At 51.9% G+C, this 19885-nt stretch overlaps 1 protein-coding gene across 1 annotated transcript in view; it reads left to right on the top strand.

Moving 5' to 3' along the window:
• NF2 (neurofibromin 2 (merlin)) overlaps positions 1 to 18006 on the top strand; it is a 27186-nt gene extending 9180 nt beyond the window's left edge. The window contains exons 5-14 of the mRNA XM_009888954.1: positions 322 to 404; positions 1533 to 1608; positions 1922 to 2056; positions 4378 to 4452; positions 5967 to 6080; positions 8481 to 8603; positions 8989 to 9206; positions 10591 to 10696; positions 15754 to 15881; positions 17701 to 18006. Of these exons, the coding sequence (XP_009887256.1) occupies positions 322 to 404; positions 1533 to 1608; positions 1922 to 2056; positions 4378 to 4452; positions 5967 to 6080; positions 8481 to 8603; positions 8989 to 9206; positions 10591 to 10696; positions 15754 to 15881; positions 17701 to 17893 (1251 nt within the window). The 3' untranslated portion in view covers positions 17894 to 18006. The remainder of the gene's footprint in view (positions 1 to 321; positions 405 to 1532; positions 1609 to 1921; positions 2057 to 4377; positions 4453 to 5966; positions 6081 to 8480; positions 8604 to 8988; positions 9207 to 10590; positions 10697 to 15753; positions 15882 to 17700) is intronic.
• Positions 18007 to 19885: the final 1879 nt, after the last annotated feature.

The following is a 19885-nucleotide window of genomic DNA, read 5'->3' on the forward strand; positions in this document are numbered from 1 at the left end:
CTTGAACATAGGAAGTTCCATCTTAACATGAGGAGGAACTTCTTTACCTTGAGGGCAGTGGAGCAGTGGCACAGGCTGCCCAGAGAGGTGGGGGAGTCTCCCACCCTGGAGACATTCCAAACCCGCCCGGATGCCGTCCTGTGCAACCTGTTGTAGGTGACCCTGCTCTGGCAGGGGGGTTGGACTAGATGATCTCCAGAGGTCCCTTCCAACCCTGACCATTCTGTGATTCTGTGGGGTGTTTCTGGCTTGCTTGCTGGCTAAGGGGGCTGTGACGAGAGCGGCGGTGTGACCTGGTCTCTGTCTCCCCACGTATCTCAGGTAATAAACCTGTACCAGATGACTCCAGAGATGTGGGAAGAAAGGATAACGGCCTGGTACGCGGAGCACCGAGGCAGAGCGAGGTGAGCGTGTGCTGGAGCGGTGGGTCAGGGTCAGTCCCCTCGCCTGAAGAGTCACCGAGGTTTTGGGAGCTTGGGCAGGTGATGGATGAGCTCTGCTGACAGCAGGGTTAATCTGCAACACCTCTGTAGCAGATTCTCGAAGGGCAGAGGGCTTTCTTTGCTCTAAATGTGCGCTGCGGTCCCCTGGTCGCTGACGGCAGGGCTGCCTGCCTCCCCGCCCCTTTGCAGGCGATCCCCTCCTGAGCATCAGTCCTAAATTCTCTAGGACCACTCTCTTCCCGTGGGGAAGGGACGCACTGGAGGGGCTCAGCCCCGCGCTGCCCTCCCTGTGCTGTGTTTCGCCTCGCTGGACCGGCCTGGGTGCGGGAAAAGATCGCACCGTCCCGGGGAAGAGCCAGTTCAGCACCCGGCACACGCCGCTGCTGCAGTTTCGCGATCAAAGCCGCGGCAGCAGGGATGGGAACCAGCCCCGCCGGCCCTGAGCAGACAGCTGTGGGTGGCCCTGCGGCTTTGGGGCTTTAGAGGTCGTACCGCAGCGGCGAGGCTGTACAAACCAAAAATAAATGGCATTGCCCAGGTTTTTCTAGCAGCAGCACGGCGGGAGCCCTGTGAATCCTCCGGCAGCGTACTGCGCGCACCCCAATTGTGGCATGGGGTCATCACCCACACTGGGCCCCCTGCCTAGGGGCTCAGGGTGCCTTTTGGGCCAGGTTAAAAAAAAAAAAAAAAATGGGGCTTCAGGCTGCTGAGGTGTATTGCTGCCTCGGGTGGTAAAGTGCTTCTCGTGGGGGATAAGCCTAAAGTCGGCTGGATCCGAAACAGGGGCCTCCCAGCCTGGGATTTCCTGGATGTGCTTAAGGGATTGGGAGATGGACAAAGCAAGGCTTGAAGTGCTGCATCTCGCAGGGCAGGCGCCAGCGGCCGTTAAGATGCCAGCAAGCTGCAGAGTGGGATTTACTGTCGGACTCTATTGATCCGGCCAGCAAAGGGAGGCTTGACCTGCGCGATAGAGACGGTCCAGGCTTTAAAGCCTTGTGTGTGCTTAGGATCAGAAAGAGCAGCCATCCCCTTCTCCCTGATCCTACCAAACATCGTAACACCGGCCTTTTTTTTTTTTTTCTCTGACAGAGATGAAGCTGAAATGGAGTATTTGAAGATAGCTCAGGACTTGGAGATGTACGGAGTGAACTATTTTGCGATTAGGGTGAGTGTAGGTTGCGGGTCGTGTTTTCTTGCCGGCGTAGCTCTTGTGTTAGTCGTCGTCTTCTGTGTTGCTGGGAGATTGGGTGAGCGGAGCCCTGCAGAGCCGGCAGGCCTGAGAGACGGCTGCGGTGAGATTCTCGGTGAGAGTCCCCGCTGCAGCGTGCTTCGCTGCTCGCTGCCAGGGAGGTGGAAGAAGCTCTTTTAACAGGCGGTGCTGGTGGGTCACTGCTCAGGGCTGGTTGATGAAGCTCACAATGGCTCATGTCAGACCCTCCGAGTGGAATAAAAGGCTTTTCTGCTCTTTCCTTCTGTAGAATAAAAAGGGCACCGAACTGCTCCTTGGAGTTGACGCCTTGGGTCTTCACATTTATGACCCAGACAACAGGTTGACCCCTAAAATCTCTTTCCCGTGGAACGAGATCCGGAATATCTCGTACAGCGATAAAGAGGTACGGATACGTCTCCCCTCTTCCCTGAGAGCAGGGGGAACACAGTTGCGATTTAAAATGATTTCTCTTAGCTTCTCTGTCTGCTGTGCTTGCTATCGCCAGCTTAGCTAAGGGCAGCTCAGCTTCTCCGGTTGAAACTTTAATTCCAAACCTTTCTGAAACCTTCCAGGAGTGGGCGTATGAGAGGTCAACCGGGAGCTATTCTCCTGTTTGGTTTTAGAGTACGTTCAAACCCTCTATGTAATATAAAAAAAACCAAACCCAACCAAACAAAGAACATCACCAAAATTGCTGTTGATGTGCTTAGCCCAAATATCAGAGTTCAGAAGTTGAGGTCTCTACTTCACTGTCGATATTGCAGTATATATTACTGTGTCTATATACTGTATTATGAAATCTAGCGAGATGTATTCCTGGCGAGAACAGCTTTTGCCTCTTGCTGTATCATTACATCATCTGGAATTTTCGGGCTGCTGCGCTTGGCACAACAGCTGGAATCTTTTTAGGAAGTCGAGTAATTTCAGGCTGCTATTGGATGGGTATGTATTAAATCCAGAGCATAAATATGAATCTTCTGAATCATTGGCCACCAAACCTAGTTGAGAATAGCAGTGAAATTGGCTGTGGAGGGGAAACCGATCTGCTCAATTTTCGGTCTGCGAGAGCTGCTCAAAGAAAACCAGCTGCCTTCATGGAAAGGAAGAAAATGAACTTCTTAATTAAAAATTGTTTTCTAATCTAAATGTGATATTGATCAGGGTAAAAGCTGAAGGTTTCTCATCAGCTGCGTTTATTGAACGTCTTGTGAAGTTTTATAAGTAGTAAGGCCGTGCTGGCATTCTCTTCTCTTGCTTTACTCCTTAAAAATAAAAAGCTTCACAACTCTGCAGTCACTTAGTGACTTTCGAAGGCGTTCCCGCCCGTGACAGATGAGTGCGGTGGAAGCTGTCTGCTCAGGCATTGCCTCAGAAATCTGGGGAGTGAGGTCTCCGTAACCAGCCCTTGACACAAGACTGTAACAGAGCTTTCTCTTGGGGGAGAGGACTGCCACCTTCCATCAGGTCAATCATCTGTGTAATAAGATGACCACAAGTAGACCTGACGGGATAGTAAACAGCCTTAATAGCTGGGGCCGACAGCTACGTCGACACAACAGAGGGCTTTAATCCGTCGTAACAAAGATTGACTGGTTACATGGCACTGAAGTTCCTTTCCCGGTGTATTTCTGCTGGTGCTTTCAGTGACTGGTGTGGGTTCTGCTGGAGCCCGAGCCCAGGGACGTTCACGCACGCCTGCCTGGGTGAAAGTCTTGAAAGATTGGCTCTTAAACTGACAAAACAAAACACTGCCAGGGCGAGTTCGGCTGAGCCCTTTTCAGGCAGTACAATGTATTGACAAATGGAGGTGCTTTGATGGCCGCAGGCTGCCTGCTTGAGCGCTATCTCTTCAGCTGGTTATTTTTGTAGCGTGTGGGGGAGTGATGGGAATATATGCATGCCTTCTAAAAAACGCGGCGGTGCGGAGCACTCCGTCTCTTCAAGTACCCTTTGGTTAGTTCAGAGTCTTCTGTCTATCCAAGGGCTGCGTAACCGAAACTCTCGAGTCTGGCGATGCCGCCTGTATCCTCTTGAGAGACCTGCTGGGGGAAAGCTCTTTTGGAGAGGGTGCACCCAGGTTAGAGCCGCTCGGTTGGCACAGAGAGTGTAAATAAAAGTTAGAGCAAGGGAGTAATACTGTGAATTGCAGAGCAGTCTTGCGATGTGGCTGACTTCTGGAGAACAGAATGCACGGAAAATCCCTTTGGGGACCCCGTGCAAGTGGAGGTGTCAACGGGAAGGACAGCAGCTCCTGTTTCTGTGTTCCTAATGCAACCCTCCTGCCCATCCGTCGGGCAGCTGAGCCGCTTCCTCCCCCCTTCAGAAGCATCCTGAGTTCCTGCTGTGCCTTCTCCGTTCTCTGCAGCTGCCAACAGAGCAGCAGCTTGCCTTTCCTCGGGAGGTGCTGAGCTGGCTCTGCCCTCCGCAAGGTGCTCCGCGGAGGACACCGGCTGTTGGGCGTCGCAGGCTGTAGCTGGACGGCACTCTCATTGCTTCTGTGTGGCACTGGTGTTTTTCTGACCGGAGGAACAGTTATCTCCTTGATTGCTTTTGATACTAGTTCTCTTGCTTGGCTAAAAGCCACGGGGACAGCTCTCGGCCTTGTTTGTCTGACACCGCTGACCTCCTCTGAGCCAAAGCCTTCGGTAAGACTTTTATAGCTGCGTTTTTATTAACTGCACCGCTCTCTGATAACTCTCTCCCTCTTTATTTTTTCCTTTTCAGTTTACCATTAAGCCATTGGACAAAAAGATTGATGTTTTTAAATTCAATTCATCAAAGCTGCGTGTGAACAAGCTGGTAAGTTTACAGCCAGAGTAATTTTTATTGCCTGCAGCAGTAGTTTCTGCCGGCAGTACAAGACAATGGTCTTTTGGGGCTTTTCCTTCGAGCTGTTGGAGGGAGCGTGCTGGCCTGTAGATGTGATTTGGTGTAGCGGCTACTACTCACTCACAGCCTCTAGAAGAGAAGGGGGGTGACACAGCCAAGCTCCTTCACAGAACCTCTCCCCGCCTCTCCTTTTTTTTTTTGTGCTCCCTTTCTTGAGCTTTGGGGTTACACCTGACCTGCGTGGCAGAAGCGCTTAGTAAGTAAAACTTTCTCATCACCCCCATCCTTGCTCCAGATCCCCTTTCTTCTCCTGCTGATCTGTTCACCCTGTGACGAAGGTCTCCCTGTTTTGGGATGCACTGTTATCAGTTGTGGTCCTGTCCTTTTCCTTGGCTGATCCCCTCTGCGGATGCTCTCCCTGTACGGGGATGGAGTGGGCTACGCTGAGCTGTTCTGTTCAGCATCTGTTAGAGACCGGCTTTAGCTAGTGTTCTGGATTTGGTATCTGGAACAGCTTTGATCCGGATTCTGTAATAGCTGTGCGCCGTGTTAAGTTGCACAAGGGACCTGCAGAAGGCAGAGGGGGATATTTTGTCCATCCTTATAAGAGAGGGAGAGGAATTTTGCTGCCCTGTACTTCATGTGCCGTAGGGAAGTGGGGCTTCCTAACAAAGACCTCATTCATGGCACTCATCAGGTTTCCAGTGCTGCAGCTCCTCTGACTCCAGACAAGTCATTCGTGACCTGTGAAATGGAAGATGGGCATGTGAATTAGTCCTTTAGAAAAGAATCCGAGTTTAGAAACCTGCTTTTATTGCTGAAAAGAGCGTTTTTTGCTCTTCTCTGTACCCACCCCTTTGCTACCCCTCCTCTAGTATTTGCCACCTTCCTTGGCTTCCTCCTTGAGTACCAGAGGAAACCACAGTGGTGCTCAAAACCCTTCAGCAAAGGTATCTGGAGGTGTCCAAGGAAGCTTTTGATATGGCTTCTCTTTGTGTGTAGTCTTATCCAAGATGGAATGTGGTTGGTTCCCTCCTTCTTTCCTTATTTTTTTTTTTTTTTTGAATCTCAATCCTTCAAACATTTAGTTGGGAGAAGGTGCAAATTCACCTTGAACCTAGAGAAAGGGGGCAGGGGAACCGTCCAGAGCTGTAGAAGTCTTTATTTCATTATTTGGCCTAAGGCTTTTTTGGGGCTGGCTTAAAACTTGCCAGAACCGTGCTGTGCTGGCTGCGCGGAAAATGGAAAATGGGTTTCTGGACAGAGCTGCACCGGCGCAGGAGCTGGTGTTTGGTACGGGGCTTGGCTCCCCGCCCCTCGTACGGGTACGAGAGCTCACAGGGTTTGAGATCAGTGGGTGGAAGTCTTTACAAGCACCAAACCAAAGCACTTCTAGTGTTATTTGTGCATCGCGAATACAAACGACCTCATCGTCATCATGTGTACAGCTGTTTCTCTCCACTCTTCACCCTTGACTGGAACAGATTCTTCAGCTGTGTATTGGAAACCACGACCTCTTCATGAGGAGGAGAAAGGCAGACTCGTTGGAGGTCCAGCAGATGAAAGCGCAGGCCAGGGAGGAGAAAGCCAGGAAGCAGGTGAGAGACATCTCGTATAACTAGACGGTGAGCCAAAATCAGAAATGCAAATGAACTTGGGGAAGGAACAGTCTCCAGAATGACATCGAGCACACGGAGCAGCTTTGAGGGAAGGTCCAGCTGAACATTTCTTTTTAGTAGCCTGCTTCACCTCGCCAGTCATTCTCAACTTGGCTCTGTAGGTTGATGGCAGCCCGAGTCCAGCCCCCGCACTCGGGAACAAATCTGGGAGGAAGGACAGGAGGGAAGAGCTGATCCGGGTGTCCTACGAGTGTGTGTGCGTCTTCCCCGCCTCAGTTTACGCCTGGGCTCCGTAGCTGGAAAGATATAGTATGTTGGGGTAGCTGCTTGTAATTAAAGCAGGGGCTGTGAGGGGGAGCTGTGTTTTGCCGTAGTTCTTCGCCTCGTTTTCTAATTACATGGTGATGGAATGCACGCCGACATTTCGGGGCGTGCAGCCTGCATGCTAATTCGGTGTTGGCCTCCTTTATCTGCCGCAGGTCAGCCCAGGCAGCGAAAACGGCTCTTTGGAGGCAGCAGCGTGTAGCCGATGAGCATATATCAGCAAATTGGATTGTATGAATCATTGTTTTCTGCTCGTAGACCTTTTCTACTCACTGAAACCCGCACAGCTAATCTGAGTACTGGTGCTTAGAATATAAATGTCCCTTGCGCAATAAAGCCGCTAGATAGCAGCAGAAGAAACTGAAGCAGTCACTCGCGCCCAGGAGGGTCTTATGCTCAAGGGACTGCTAAGTTAATGGATTTGAGCGTGTTCAGAGGTGCCTGCGTGGTGCTGGGCTTGGTGTTGAGATGCTCAGCTGAGCTGGAGATGTGACGTGGCTTGTTTTGTAGGCATCTCCTGAAGCAGTTCTCCTTCCTGTAGCTCGTGGGGTGGCAGGAGAGGACAGGACACGAGTCACTACGAGGGTAACCAGGCCGGCTCCTCTGGGGAAGGGGGGCGTCTTGCTTCCCACGTGGCTTCCTCTGGTCAGTGAGGAGTTGGCGTTAGTGGAGCAAAAGGTCCTCCTTGGAAGGAGCAGCGTGGTGTCCGAGCGCCGGTGGCTCCAGGGAGAGGTTTTACAGTCTCGTGAGTTTTTGGTGCGTGTGAATAACGCCGGCAAGACCTGAGATGCTGGGCTTAGCTGGGCTGCGGGGAGAGGCGAGGGCACTGAGAGCGAGCAGAAGCTTATCGCTTCCGTGAGCTCGCAAATCCAGAGCGCTTGTGCTCTGCGGGAAAGGTCAGGCTTCTGCTTGGGTTGGCTGCCCTCTCCCGAGCCAGCCGCCGCGCTGTCTCGCCTGCTCTCTCCTCCCTCCCCGAGATCCACAGTTGTTAACTGGTTCCAGATAGTCCTTTCATATCGGGAATTCTTGTTAATGGAAGTCCTGAGTGGGATGCAGATTGTAATGATAATTAATGAGGGGAACCTTTAATAGAAGGAAGCAGAGCCGTTAGAGCAGTGGGCGTCCCGCTTTCAGAACACGGTTGGTGTCCCAGGAGCAGAGAAATGTGTCTTGTCACACTTATTTCCCTTATTAAACCCAGCAGGTGGCCTGTGCGGCGCTGCGAGTCCTAGCTGCAGCGCGGATATTTATAACGCACCCATCTCTGTCATACCCGAGTGCTTAAACTAGGTGTGTTAATTAGCCCGCTGGCTCGCTTTGGGCGCTTGGCTAGCGGAGAGGCAGTTGTTGGGCACAACAACTCTCAGCATCTTCTGGGAAGAGGTGGCAGATTCTGGTGGGTTGTCTCAGTGTAGCTTTGGATCTTCCCCTCCTGGAGAAGCTTTGCAGAGCGAGCTGGAGGGAGAGAGTTTATTCTGTCTAGGAACCGATAGAGCTGGTCGCACTCTTTGTGACCTCCCCTATAAATGAGTGGAAGTGAAGTTTCCAGCGTGCTGGGTTAGATGCCTTATCAAAAGTAGCAGCTATCGACATCCTTCAAACTCCTGCCTTGCGGTGTGTCTCTATTTGACATTTCGAAGATGCCCTCAGACCGCCCTTGAGCCTGGTCGTGCCGTCTGTTCGACTCGCCGTAAGAAACTTGGAGCTCCACAGCTTCCAACTCCATAGCTTGGAGCTCTTGGGAGCCTACTTGTCTGAGTCAGCGTAGGAGGGTACTGGCTGGGGACCTAATCACCCGCAGGCAGCTTGTGGGGCAGCGCTGTGGGTAACAGCCTGATCAGAGGATCAGGGATTGTCTCGGGAATGGCACTTTCCAAGGGAGCAGGGTGCATCGGGTCACCCCCGCTTAGCGAAGTTCCCCATGTTGATGAGCAGAGAGGAGGCAGCAGTGGGGCCCTGTGCTCTAACCCCCACCTAGTGACCCTTTCTCGTCCTATGGAAAGCTTTTCTCATGTGTGTTATTTCTCCTCGCTTTCCCCAACGCCTTTTCCCTAGATGGAACGACAGCGCTTGGCCCGAGAGAAGCAAATGAGAGAAGAGGCTGAGAGGACAAGGGATGAGCTGGAGAGAAGGTTGATGCAGTTAAAGGAAGAGGCAACGATGGCCAACGAGGCTCTGGTAAGTCTCCGGGAGGCTGTTTCCCGAGGCGCTGCAGCTGTTCCTCACTTTTTCCACTGCTGAAGCGTTTTAGGAGGCACGCTGTGACTGTCCTATGGCTGTTCTCAGAGTGCTGCTGGCGGACGGTGATCGGGAGGCTGGATGGAGTTGATATCATCTTGCTCGCCTGTTGTGGGAGGAGCACGAAGGAGGATGATTTGAGGCAGAGCCTGGGCACATCCCGGGCTTGGCTGCAGAAGGCTGAAGGCTTTCATGGAAGGGAGGGGACTCTATGAGCTGTGGCGGCCGCACGGAGCGAGCGGCTCAGGGTCCTGCTCCGGGGGTTGTAAGCACATTTGGGGAGACGTTCAGTGCGCTTAACGGCTTAATGTGCCTTCGTTCTCAGATGAGGTCTGAAGAGACAGCAGACTTGCTGGCTGAGAAGGCTCAGATCACAGAGGAGGAGGCCAAGCTCCTGGCTCAGAAAGCGGCTGAGGCTGAACAGGAGATGCAGCGAATCAAAGCCACGGCCATCCGGACGGAGGAGGAGAAGCGGCTGATGGAACAGAAGGTGCTAGAGGCAGAGATGTTGGCACTGAAAATGGCGGAGGAGTCGGAGAGGAGGTCAGAGGGTACAACCTTGCAGCTGCCTCTGCTTTGCTTTCCAACCCCCTTCTGACATAGCTGAAAGAGCGGCTCCTGCCTTGAGTTAGTCCGTCCAACGGTTCGCAGTGAGCCCGTGGCCTCCCACGCATGTACAACAGCGAAGGGCCCCAAGGCTCAGCTGGTTTCTCTCTCCATCTCACCGTTTGCCTCAGCTAGGCTGTCCCCGAGTGGGAATGGTGCTGGTAGAGCGGTGGTGGCCCTGATCTTATCCTGGATCGGAGCTGGAGACCGTTCTCTGAAGTCTTCTTTGGGAGAGATACTGCGGTGAGAGCGGCAGGGAAAGGGGCTGTCAGTCAGCAGGGGAGAGAGCACTGTGGTCCATGGCACTCCGCCTTCCGCGCCTCTCGCGCTCCCACGGCGGCAGCTGAAGCCAGCTCTGCTTTTGGGTGGTTTTTGCAAACACCTACTGCGTTTCCCAAAGTATCTGACAACATGAATAACACTTGGGTTGTTTTGTGGTTTGTTTTTTTTTTTTCCTTCTGGGTGGTAGATCTGCACTCCTCATTCTCTCTTTATTCCTCTATTTACCTCTCGGTTGTTGAGTTCTCCTTACCGGTCGTGGGGTCTCTGTTTCGGGTTAGCCTTGAGGTCTCCCTAGCTCCTGGAGTCCTTGCTTCTTGTTAAAACTGGTGTTTCCATCCTCTTGATACCAGAGCCCGGGTCCCGCGGCGCATTTGGTAGCGCGCAAGTAAAAGATCATTCTTGTTCCCTTCCGATTGATTACTCCTTTCCATGTGAGAGCTTGCTTGGTGTCAGCCCTTCTGCTTGGATGAAAGGTGCCCTTGTCTACCTCTTCTTGCCTTGGTCTCTATCTTGTGAAATCTCCACTCAATTTTCAATGCAGCGGAGAAAGCATCCTTCCCTCCTTTGGCTTTCTCCTTGTGGGGGGTCCTTGAGCCTCAAGGGTGAGTACCACTTCTAGAATTGTTGGCCCCTGCGAGAAGGAAAAGCTGTGCAATCTTGGGTGCTTCTTCCTTTTAGAATGTAGTAAATAATCGTTAGTAGAGTCTTACTTGTCAGAAAACAGCCTCTCCTGCTGTAAGTCTGAGCTTAACTTTTGAAGTTGTTCTCCCTGTCCCGGCGTATTAGCACGCTTCTCCAGCCCTTAGCCCTGGTCACTGATGCTCACGCTCCAGTCCATGGCTTGGATTTTTGTGCTAATTAAAACGTCTCACACATCAGAGGGTCTGGCATTTCCCTTTCTCAGATGATTTCTTAGTTTAGATCTTGTTGCAGGACAAATCTCAACCTCTTCCACACCTACACTGTAATCCTGCTTCTCCATCTTCTCGTTCTTCTTAACTTCAGTCTGATATTTGCCATTTGCTGTTTTTCTTTGTAGGGCGAAGGAGGCTGATCAGCTAAAGCAAGACCTTCAGGAGGCTCGCGAGTCTGAGCGGAGAGCAAAGCAGAAGCTTTTGGAGATCACCAGCAAGTCGTCCTACACAGTAAGAGTGATCTGTATTGCAGTCCCCTCTTCCCAGCCCATAAATGTGCCCTCCTCCGTACGCTGGAGGAGTCTCACATCTCCATCCCACCAGCGGAGGGACATGAGTTCTCTCGCTGCATTGCTTAGCAGCTGCTCAGAAACCCTTCGCAGCGCTTGCCCTTTTCATCCAGGCGCCCCATCCAGCAGATGATCTCTTTGCTGTTGGTTCCCTCCCCCGGCCTTACCCTGCCTCACGCTGCAAGAGCAAGGGAGCTGCTGGTGAAATTAAAGGCAGCAAATTTTAAAGCAATTTAACGACCACGTCAGAGGCACGCTTCGCTAGCACCTGTGAAGCGTACCAGCTCAGCAACAGCCTTTCAAATAGGGTTAAATACTTACGAAACGGAGGATGTCCTTATTCTTGTTAGGTGGGATAAACGTTGTTCAGAACCTGTCGGTTCATTCTTTGGGCATAAGCTGGACACCGTGCCTCTGTGTGCTGGCAAAAAACTTCCTTGAAGGGAGATTGTTCCATAATTGCCCATTAAGAGGATTTCACACCTTCCTCCGAAGCATCTGGTCCCGGTTGCTGCCGGGGACTGAAACGCCAGACTAAATGACCATTGCTCCGATCCGTCTGGCAGTTCCTTCTCCTCCTCTTCTCGAATTGTGCTGCAGGGTCTTCAAAACCCATCAGGCGCTCCCCTCCCCGCAGCTCGCACCTGCCACGGCTGCCGGTTCGGCTGCCTCGCTGTCCTGAGGGGTGAAGGGAGAAGAACTCGACAGCTTCGGGAACAGACTCCGCAGACGTACCGTACGTGGGAGTTATCGACCAGCCTGGTCCTGAAGTTTTAATTTGTGCCTGCGGGCTCCTCCCCCGCCCGCCTCGTCTGGAATCTTTTAAGGAGCAGGTTGAGATGAAGTAACTTTTCATCCCATTCTCTGCAAAAATGTTCAGAAGCTTTGAAAAATGGCAGCGATGGAAAACAGTCAGGTGCTCTTAGCTATGGGGACGCTCAGTCAAGTGCTAGCTGCCTCGGTGCTTGATAAAGCTTCGCTTCCGAGTGCTCCTTATTTGACAAGGATTCTGGGATCCACCAGTCCTTTAATTCTGGGTTTAACTTGCGCAACAGGGTGGAGCATCCTCGTTGAAAACTCTACTGCGTGGCTACGTCAGCCCAGTGTTGATGTTTGGGCAGCTCTTGCACATCCGTGTTCTTTCCTGGGGCTGTGTCCATCCTTAGTTAGTCCAACGGGGTTGTGTCAAATGGGCAGAAGGCCGGCTAGCGAGCCCTCCTGCGTAAACCCCCGTGCCCGTGATGATGAACGTTGTAGGGCTTGCGTGGAGCTCAGCAGGCGATCCACGCAGAACTGCCTCGTCTAGACACATGGTGCCACGTCCTCTCCCTTCCCTGAAGAGCCTTGGTCTTCCTGACACGGCTGCCGGTGCCAGGAGGGAAGGGGACATGCTTTTTTCCTCCCCGGTTAGGTGGCAGGGTCCCCCGGTACAGCTGCAGCTCCTCCTGCCCCTCTCGTAGCCTTGGGAGGAGCGCCGCCTCCCGCAGACTCGACGGCTGTTGTTTTCCAGGGTCAGGAGGAGGCGAACGTGACCGTTGTGCCCATACATCCCGGTGACGACACCTTGCCGGGCTCTTCCGTCCCCTTGTTACGCCTGTCTCGCTTCTCCCTTCCCCTGGGGCCTCTCTCGGCGCTCCGCTGCCTGTGTGTTTGGGGCGGGCAAGGGAGATGTGCTGAGATCCGGTTCCTGCGCGTCATTTCAGAGCCGGATTTGGGGCAGCCTGCCAGCGCAGGGACGGACCCGGCGGGCAAGCGCAGCCCGAGGGAGGGAGCCCAGGGTGGCCCGAGGGATGAAGCAGTTCTGAAAGCTGTGCTGTTGGGAGGCTCGTGTCCCTCAGGTGAATGGCAGCTCTGCCGAATGGTGCAGGATTCCGGCTCCTCTCTTCCTTAATGAGAGTGTAAAGCTGAGCTTGTTCTTTTCCGTGGTCCCGGTGCTCGTGCTGTGTCGTCCCCTGGCACCGGCAGCGAGGCAGGACTTCCCGCTGGGGCAACGAGAGCAGGAGAGGAAGGGGGGAGTGGATGGGTATAGAACCATAGAAACATTTAGGTTGGAAAAGACCCTTAAGATTATCAAGTCCAACCATTCACCTAACTCTGTGTTGCAGAAAAGGCAAGAAACACTTAAATATGTGGTGTTTGGTTTTGTTTAACTTCCCAGTCTCCAATCCTGGTTCTTTAAAGCTTGTGTCGGTATCTTTTTAGTCCTTGAAGCCCAAGCTGCTTTTGTGACGGGACTGGTAGGTGATGCATGAGAAAGAAGACGTGAATCTGAATCTCCGGCCGTCAGGACTGGGAGAGCAATTCATTCTTTACTGACTTGGTGAGGGCTCTTTGCCTCCTTCGTTGCCCTTCAGGTACCACTCATGGCGCGAATACAGACAGTCATCTCTTCTCTGATCCTCTTGAAGTCGTAAGTGACTGTTTTGGGGCTTGCCCAAATTTGTGAGCAGCGAAGTAAAGGCAGTGGCAGCAACAGGAGGAGCAATCCCTGTGGGGGGAGAGCCTCGAGACAGGACTTGCTCTGTGCTTCCTCCGTCTCGTCTGTCTCGCTTGCTCTGTACTCCAGAGGGATGACCACTGCCAGCGTGGTGCTCGCCTCTATTAACTGCACGAAATTGCTTTAGTGCAGTAACAGGATTATGCAGTTTGTTCCAGGGGAGGAAACACGTAAAGGAAAATGCCTGTGGCCCCTTTACCGTCCCCTGTCCCAGTGACACCCCACGTCCCCTGCATTAAAAAACTCAGCACCTTGTGCAAGACTCGCCCAGGATTATTGCATATAGCGGGGAAATGATTTGCTCCAGATACCAAGCCCATGCCTTTGAAAGCCCTCAGCGTGCTCTTCGCTCTTTCCTCACTCTTCCTCACTGACTTCTCCCATTTTTTTCGTGAAAGAGCGCTGCTGAGGAAAGGCAAAGAGGGGGCTGTGGTTAACCCTGAGAAATCGGCATCTGGACTTCACCATCGCAGCAACTGAGATTCCTGTTACTGCTGTTGTTTGGGGGGTTTTTAAGACAAAACCCAACGAGCTTGTGCTGAAAAAAAAAACCCCGCTGTAGGTTGTTTGAAGGCGGGCAGGCTGGTGCTGACGATCCCCGCTCCCCTGCACAGCAGAGATGGAGGAACCTCACGTGGGAAGGGCTTTGCGAACACCTGTGCGTCTTAGAGGGAAAGGACTTGAATGTCAATGGGATGCAAGTATTTAAATCAGTTAAGTGCTTTGGCAGCACTTTGCTGTCCCCTTTCCTTCGAGACTGGAATTTAGGTATTCGGCTGTCCCTTTCGGCGCCTGCTCCGCAATGAATGCGGTGGTGTTCTGCGCTAGCAGCGATCGCAAAGGGGAGTAAAAAAATAGCATTTTCTTCTCGTGTGAGTCTAACTTAGCTGTGATGCTCCAGCCAGACCAAGCAGTGCCGGTTCGGTTTTCCGCCTTGGCTGTGCTTGTAGTAGGTGTTGGCGTTCCAGCTTTGGCTCTGCAGGCTAAAGGAAATGTTGTCCCCCTCGGGTTTGTCCAGCAGAAGAGCGAGCGGGGGCCGAGCCCCGGCTGCTTGTGAATTCCAGGCTGGCGGCGAGGAAGGAGGCAGGTTATTGCGCAGAGTAAATCTGTCACCGCCCCGGCGCTAGCGGTTCCTGTAGCGGAGCTAGCTGCAAACAATCCCTGGAGTATCCCAAATAAAAGAAATGAGGGAAAGAAAGAAGGAGCCAGATGAAGCTCAAGATCTCGTTTGTTGGGGCAGGTACACTAGCACCATCCCAGCCTGTCTCCTGCCATCCCCCAGTCCTGACTGGTTTGTTTTCATTAAAGGGATCCCTTAAAACAAGAAGGAGCATCTAGCAGAGAGGTGGGTGACCTTTTGGATGCCGGGCTGGGTTTCTCGTATCGAAAATGAGGGCTAAGCAACGCCAGCAGCAGTTCTGACTCAGATCCACGCGCACCGTCTGCCGGCTGAAGCCGCTGTGCCATCCTTGACGTGTGCCACCGCTTGCGACCTCATCTAACGTGTTGGGAGAGCAGAGCGATGATTTGAGTCAGGATGCTTTTCCTCTGCTGGTAATGAGCCCATTTATTAGAGGTGTGGCAGAATTTCTGACTGAGAGAAGGGACGTATTATTTTTTTTAGGGGAAGATAAAAGCTGAGGGCCTGGCAGTGCGTGTCAGTGGGGGATGTCACAGCATTTTGCAGGAGGAAGAAAGTCCCAAATCCTTGCTCAGGTGTGATATGTGTGATTCCCTGTGTTATCTCTGCATTTCCAACTGAGTCTGGCGGTGGTTCCTCAACACCTGGAACTGTAAATTACTGTGAAGGGAAAAATATATCAGTGCATCTCCCCGGACTTCGCTGCGATTGCATCCCAAGTTAACCCTTGGGGTTACGTTGTTCTTTGCTCAGCTTCTGTCCGGCGCTGTTTTAAGCGGCACAGCAGGGATAAAACCTAGATTTTTACGAAGTTTCGTCAACGGGTTTTGAAGGCAGGTGGTATTTTGTCTCCTATTTACTACCGCGAAGAGCAGGGTCCCAGAGGAGCAAGAGGTGCGAGTTGAAGATCAAGTTGGGAATGGAGCGAGGGGATCTTCGGGCTGATGTGGTGCTTGGGAGGTTGGGCTTGTTTGCTGCTTTACTTCTGCAGCGCTTTGGAGTGCTTGCCGTCGTTTAACAAAGAGATCACCAGCTGAAAAAGAACTTCCTGATCCGCTCTCCAGAAAGTTTGAGGCTGGTTCAGAAAAAAGAGGTTGTGAGTAGCGTCGCTTGAGGAATACAGGTGCCTTCTCCCCACACAAATGATGAGATCCTTCCAGTTCAGCGCCGCTGCAAGGTAGAACTCGCCCAACTCCTCAAAGAGTGTGCTGTTACCTGTGTGAGTAGCAGATCAGGACCTAATTACAGCACGGCGTGCTTAGGTGGTGCTCTGATTTTACCTCTCTGTTACAGAACATTTGCTATAGGAGCACTTGTGTGGCCAAAAGTGATTGGTTTGTACTCTCTCTCTTTTTAGCAGTCCATGAACTCAAGTACGACGGCACTGCCTACCGACCTGCCAAGCTTCAACCTCATCAGCGAGAGCCTCTCCTTTGACTTCAAGGATACGGACATGAAGAGGCTTTCGATGGAAATCGAGAAAGAAAAGTAGGTGGCGTGCATCCAGCCCGGGCCAGGGCTGCGCTTCGTGCCTGGCTTGCGGTGGGAGGAATTGCACCGGGGCTGCGCGTGCGACTTTTACCTTCCAGACGCGAAAAGGGGGAGAAGGCTTTTGGGTTCGCCTTTACCGGGTTCGTTAGCAGCTCTACCCGGAGCACGACGTAGCTGCTGGCTGACCGTTTCCCTGGATGGGGATCTGGTGTCGCAGATGCATCTCTGCTGCCTTGGTAAAGGCGAGTTTAAGCGCGCTGAGCTCTGCACCAGTCGGTTCCTCTCCGTACGGTTCGCCCTGCTCTTGCTTAGGCTTGAATTGTCCGTGTTGTTGGAAGAGTTAACAGCAATCTGACTGCTGGTGCACTGAGCTACTGCAGGCTGGTGCTCGTGCGTTTGCAGCGCGTCCAGAGAACGTAAAGAGAGCTGGAGTCTGCGCTGAGGTCCCGCGTTAGAGGGCTTTCACCTCTTTTTCTTGGAATCTGTGTCATGTTTATATATAAAAAGTGCGCGCAAGCAAGTTTGGATGTGATTATGAGCTTTGATCTTGTGTTTTCCTGAGGGTGTAAGTGTAGCCTTCAAAATTACGAATTTAGCAGAAATCAAAGCAGATCAGATTTTAATCTCAGTAGTAATAATGTGCTTTGTTCATTGATTGGGTTGTAGATCAAAGCTAGAAGGGCTCTGCCATAGCGCTCCGGCCAAAACTTCCTGGGGCTGGAACGGAACGCCCCTGCATCCCAGAGGGTGGTTTATTTTGCCTCTGCTGAGTACCCTCTCCCGTGTATGAAATAACACACCACGCTGCTGAAGACAGAGGTTAAAAACTTTTCCTAAAGCCGGAAGGAAAAAGATAGAAGCTTGAAAATAACAGGCTAATTCCCGGTTCTGTGCCCAGGTTGCTAACTAGGTCACCCCACTCTCCTGAGCAGGAGGAGCTCGGCTCTGCCAAGCGCTGAAAGCGATAGCGTGCTTTTGCTCGCTTCCCCGGGACCGTTTGCCTTCCTCGGGTGCCGAGATAAACCTCGCTACGAATTTTGGCGCTCTGAAAAGGTTCTTGTTAGTCTGCTGGTACTTTGACCTGGGTCTCGGTGTTTAATCACAAGTACAAGGCTGGAACGGGGTAATTTTATTTTTTTTTCCAGTTGATGCTTCAGCATGGAAAGCAGTTAGGGCTGAGTCCTGAGAATGGCTTGGTTTGTTTAGGGTTTTTTTTTCCTTTATTTATTTTTTTGGGTGGGGGAGACCATTCTCTCTCCCAGGGGTGCTGTGTGTCTAAAAGATACCTGATATTTTGGGGGGCGGTGCTCGCTCCCACACGGTTTACACGCTAAATCCCTCTAAAACACGAGAAGTCAGCGCATCGGGGTCCTTCCTTCCTGGAAGGATTGGTGCCGTTGAGTTTGTGAGCTGGGTTTGAGAGAGGGTGCGGTGGAGTAGAGCAGCGCTGCTTAAACCGCTGTCTTGTAGACTGAAACCGTGTAGCGTTGACCTGCGTCGTGGTGCGGCGTCCCTCCGAAACGGGGAGACTTACAAATACCGCCCAGCAGCTCTAGTTCGGCTTCATTTTTTTTACAGTAACATAACTTACAGTTTTGTTCTTGGGTCAGCTGTCCGGGTCATCTGTTTAATAACGAACAAATCATTGCTCGGAGTAGTTTACTGTGTGCTGTAAACTAATAGTGTCTGTTCCACACGGGAGAAATGATGAAGATAAGGGTTTTTCTGTTATAATTCCGTTATCGGCTGCCACGGTATCACGTCACCGCGTGCAGCTGGCCGCTGCTAACCCAGGACTTAATTTTGTGTGTGCTAGGGTAGAGTACATGGAGAAAAGCAAGCACCTGCAGGAGCAGCTGAACGAGCTGAAGACAGAAATCGAGGCACTGAAGCTAAAGGAGAGAGAGACGGCTCTGGATATATTGCACAACGAGAACGCCAGCCGAGGCAACAGCAAGCACAACACTATTAAAAAGGTATCGGAGGGCTCCAGTTTGTATCTCGCCTGATGAAATCCTTTAAAAACGACAACGAAATAACCCTGCCGTTTGGTTTAGCTTTTGCACAAGTTGTTATAATAAAATTGTTTGATCTAGGCTTTCTTCCCCGGCTGCTTAGCTTTCAACCAGAGAATTGCAGCTCCTGGTGGCTCCTGGTTTATATTTGCCGCAACCAAAACCTTGTCTTTCCAGTGCCGCGTGAAGGGATGCGGAGGTCTGGAGAGGTTTGAAGGTCTCGCTGAACCTTGTTAAGGTTAACCTTGCTAAGGTTCAGCTGTACGGAGAGGCCGTTAGAAGGGATCTGCTGCCTTAGTGACCCCGGGAACAGGGAAAGCCCTACCTGCCTATCGCAGCCGTTCCCCGCAGGCACTGCGAGGAAGCAGCCTTGAGCTTGGCCGCTGAATAATAAGAGCAAAAATACTCCTGACTTACGAGCTCTCAGTAGAAAAAGCCAAAAACCTCATCCTTTTTTTTTTTTTTTTTTAATCTGTTCTCAAATAACCCGTAGCGCAGCTTCAAATACTAACGGCAAAACCTTTCGCTAGCAGGGTTTGTGTGAGGTGTCTGCTCCCCGTGCTGTGGACCCTGGAACCACCTGCCTCTAGAAATGCGGCTGGGATGAATAACTTAGCCAAAAAAATTTAGGTGGGCTGGGTCTGCTAGCCCGGGAGTCGCACCTGAAATGTCACAGCAAAGCCCGTTCTTTATTTTTACATCTGGTCCTTTTCCTTTTGTTTAGTAGCTCGGCTGTTCTCCCAGCGGGGCCGAGGGTAACGATGGGCTGGGGGCGCATCCGTAATCGGTACGGAGGGATGTAGTGGTCAGTTCCACTCCCCTGCAAAGGCTTTTACCCAGCCGGCTTTCCGTCCTTGGAAAAGATTGGGAAATCTGTATGGCACGGGATGCGGGCTGTGGTAACAAGTTCAGGTTTTAAAAACAAATCCTTATCTCTTTACGACTGCCTGCTGAGAGTTACATCTGAAAGGAGTTGAAAAAAATGATCGGTCCAAGCCGACTTTCACGGCTGGGAGTTTATGATCACGGAATTGGGGCAGGAAAATGAATCTAGCGGGTCTTACTTCCCGGTTTCCCCGTGCTAGCCCTGAGCTATTCGGGTTCTGTCCCTCCGGAGCGGAGAATATAAAAATCTTCACAGACCCTTTTGTCATTGTAGAATCTGAAGACATTTCTGCTCCCAGTAGGTTTTGTTAGGTTTTGTCTCCGTGCTCAGAGTCCTCGGTTTAAACGGCAAATGCTAAATTTTCACTTCTGACAGAGAGGAGTTCATAGAGAGCTGATGGTCCCATTTGTCTCACTTAAAGAAGGTGGCCGGGCGATCATTTCGATGTCTGTCAGGGCTCATCGCTGTAATTGGGGCTGTGCAGTCAGTCTCCGTTCCTGTGAAGCCGGAGTCTTGTCCTGTCCCCCCTCCTCCGGCTTCAGGACCGGGGCTGCCCGGCTCCCACGCGACTCAGCCGGAGAAGCAAAGGTTTTTAAATAATAGTCTGTTAGCGGAGCGCATCACAATAAAATTACAGATTGCTTTTGTTCGTGCCACCCAGGAGGTCAGGAGGGCTGTTGTCTTTGCGGTTGTGATGGAAAGGAAGACGGGAGACACTGGAAATGGGATGGCAGTTTAGCAACATTTAAATAATACCAACCCTCTGCCCCACCTGGAAGCCGCCGATCCCTTCAGCGCTCCGGGCAAACTGTACAGATTGCACAAATGACATTACTCATATCACAGAGGATTATTATTTTGTTGTTGTTGTTCATTTTATTTTGCTGGTTTAGCCTCAAGCCCAGGGCAGAAGACCTATCTGCATTTGAGACTTCAAAGTAGGTTATTCCGAGGTACTCCGCGTGGGTTGATGGGATCACCGGCTGTAATACTAACCCGTGCATGAGCTTGCCTGCGATACGCACCGCTCCCATTGCTGCCGCCCCTACGATGCTCCTCACGCACCGCGGCGGGGTGCGATGCAGTGCCGGTGAGACCGG

Source organism: Charadrius vociferus, unplaced genomic scaffold (genome assembly GCF_000708025.1).
Source record: "Charadrius vociferus isolate BGI_N301 unplaced genomic scaffold, ASM70802v2 scaffold1351, whole genome shotgun sequence".
NCBI lineage: Eukaryota > Metazoa > Chordata > Aves > Charadriiformes > Charadriidae > Charadrius > Charadrius vociferus.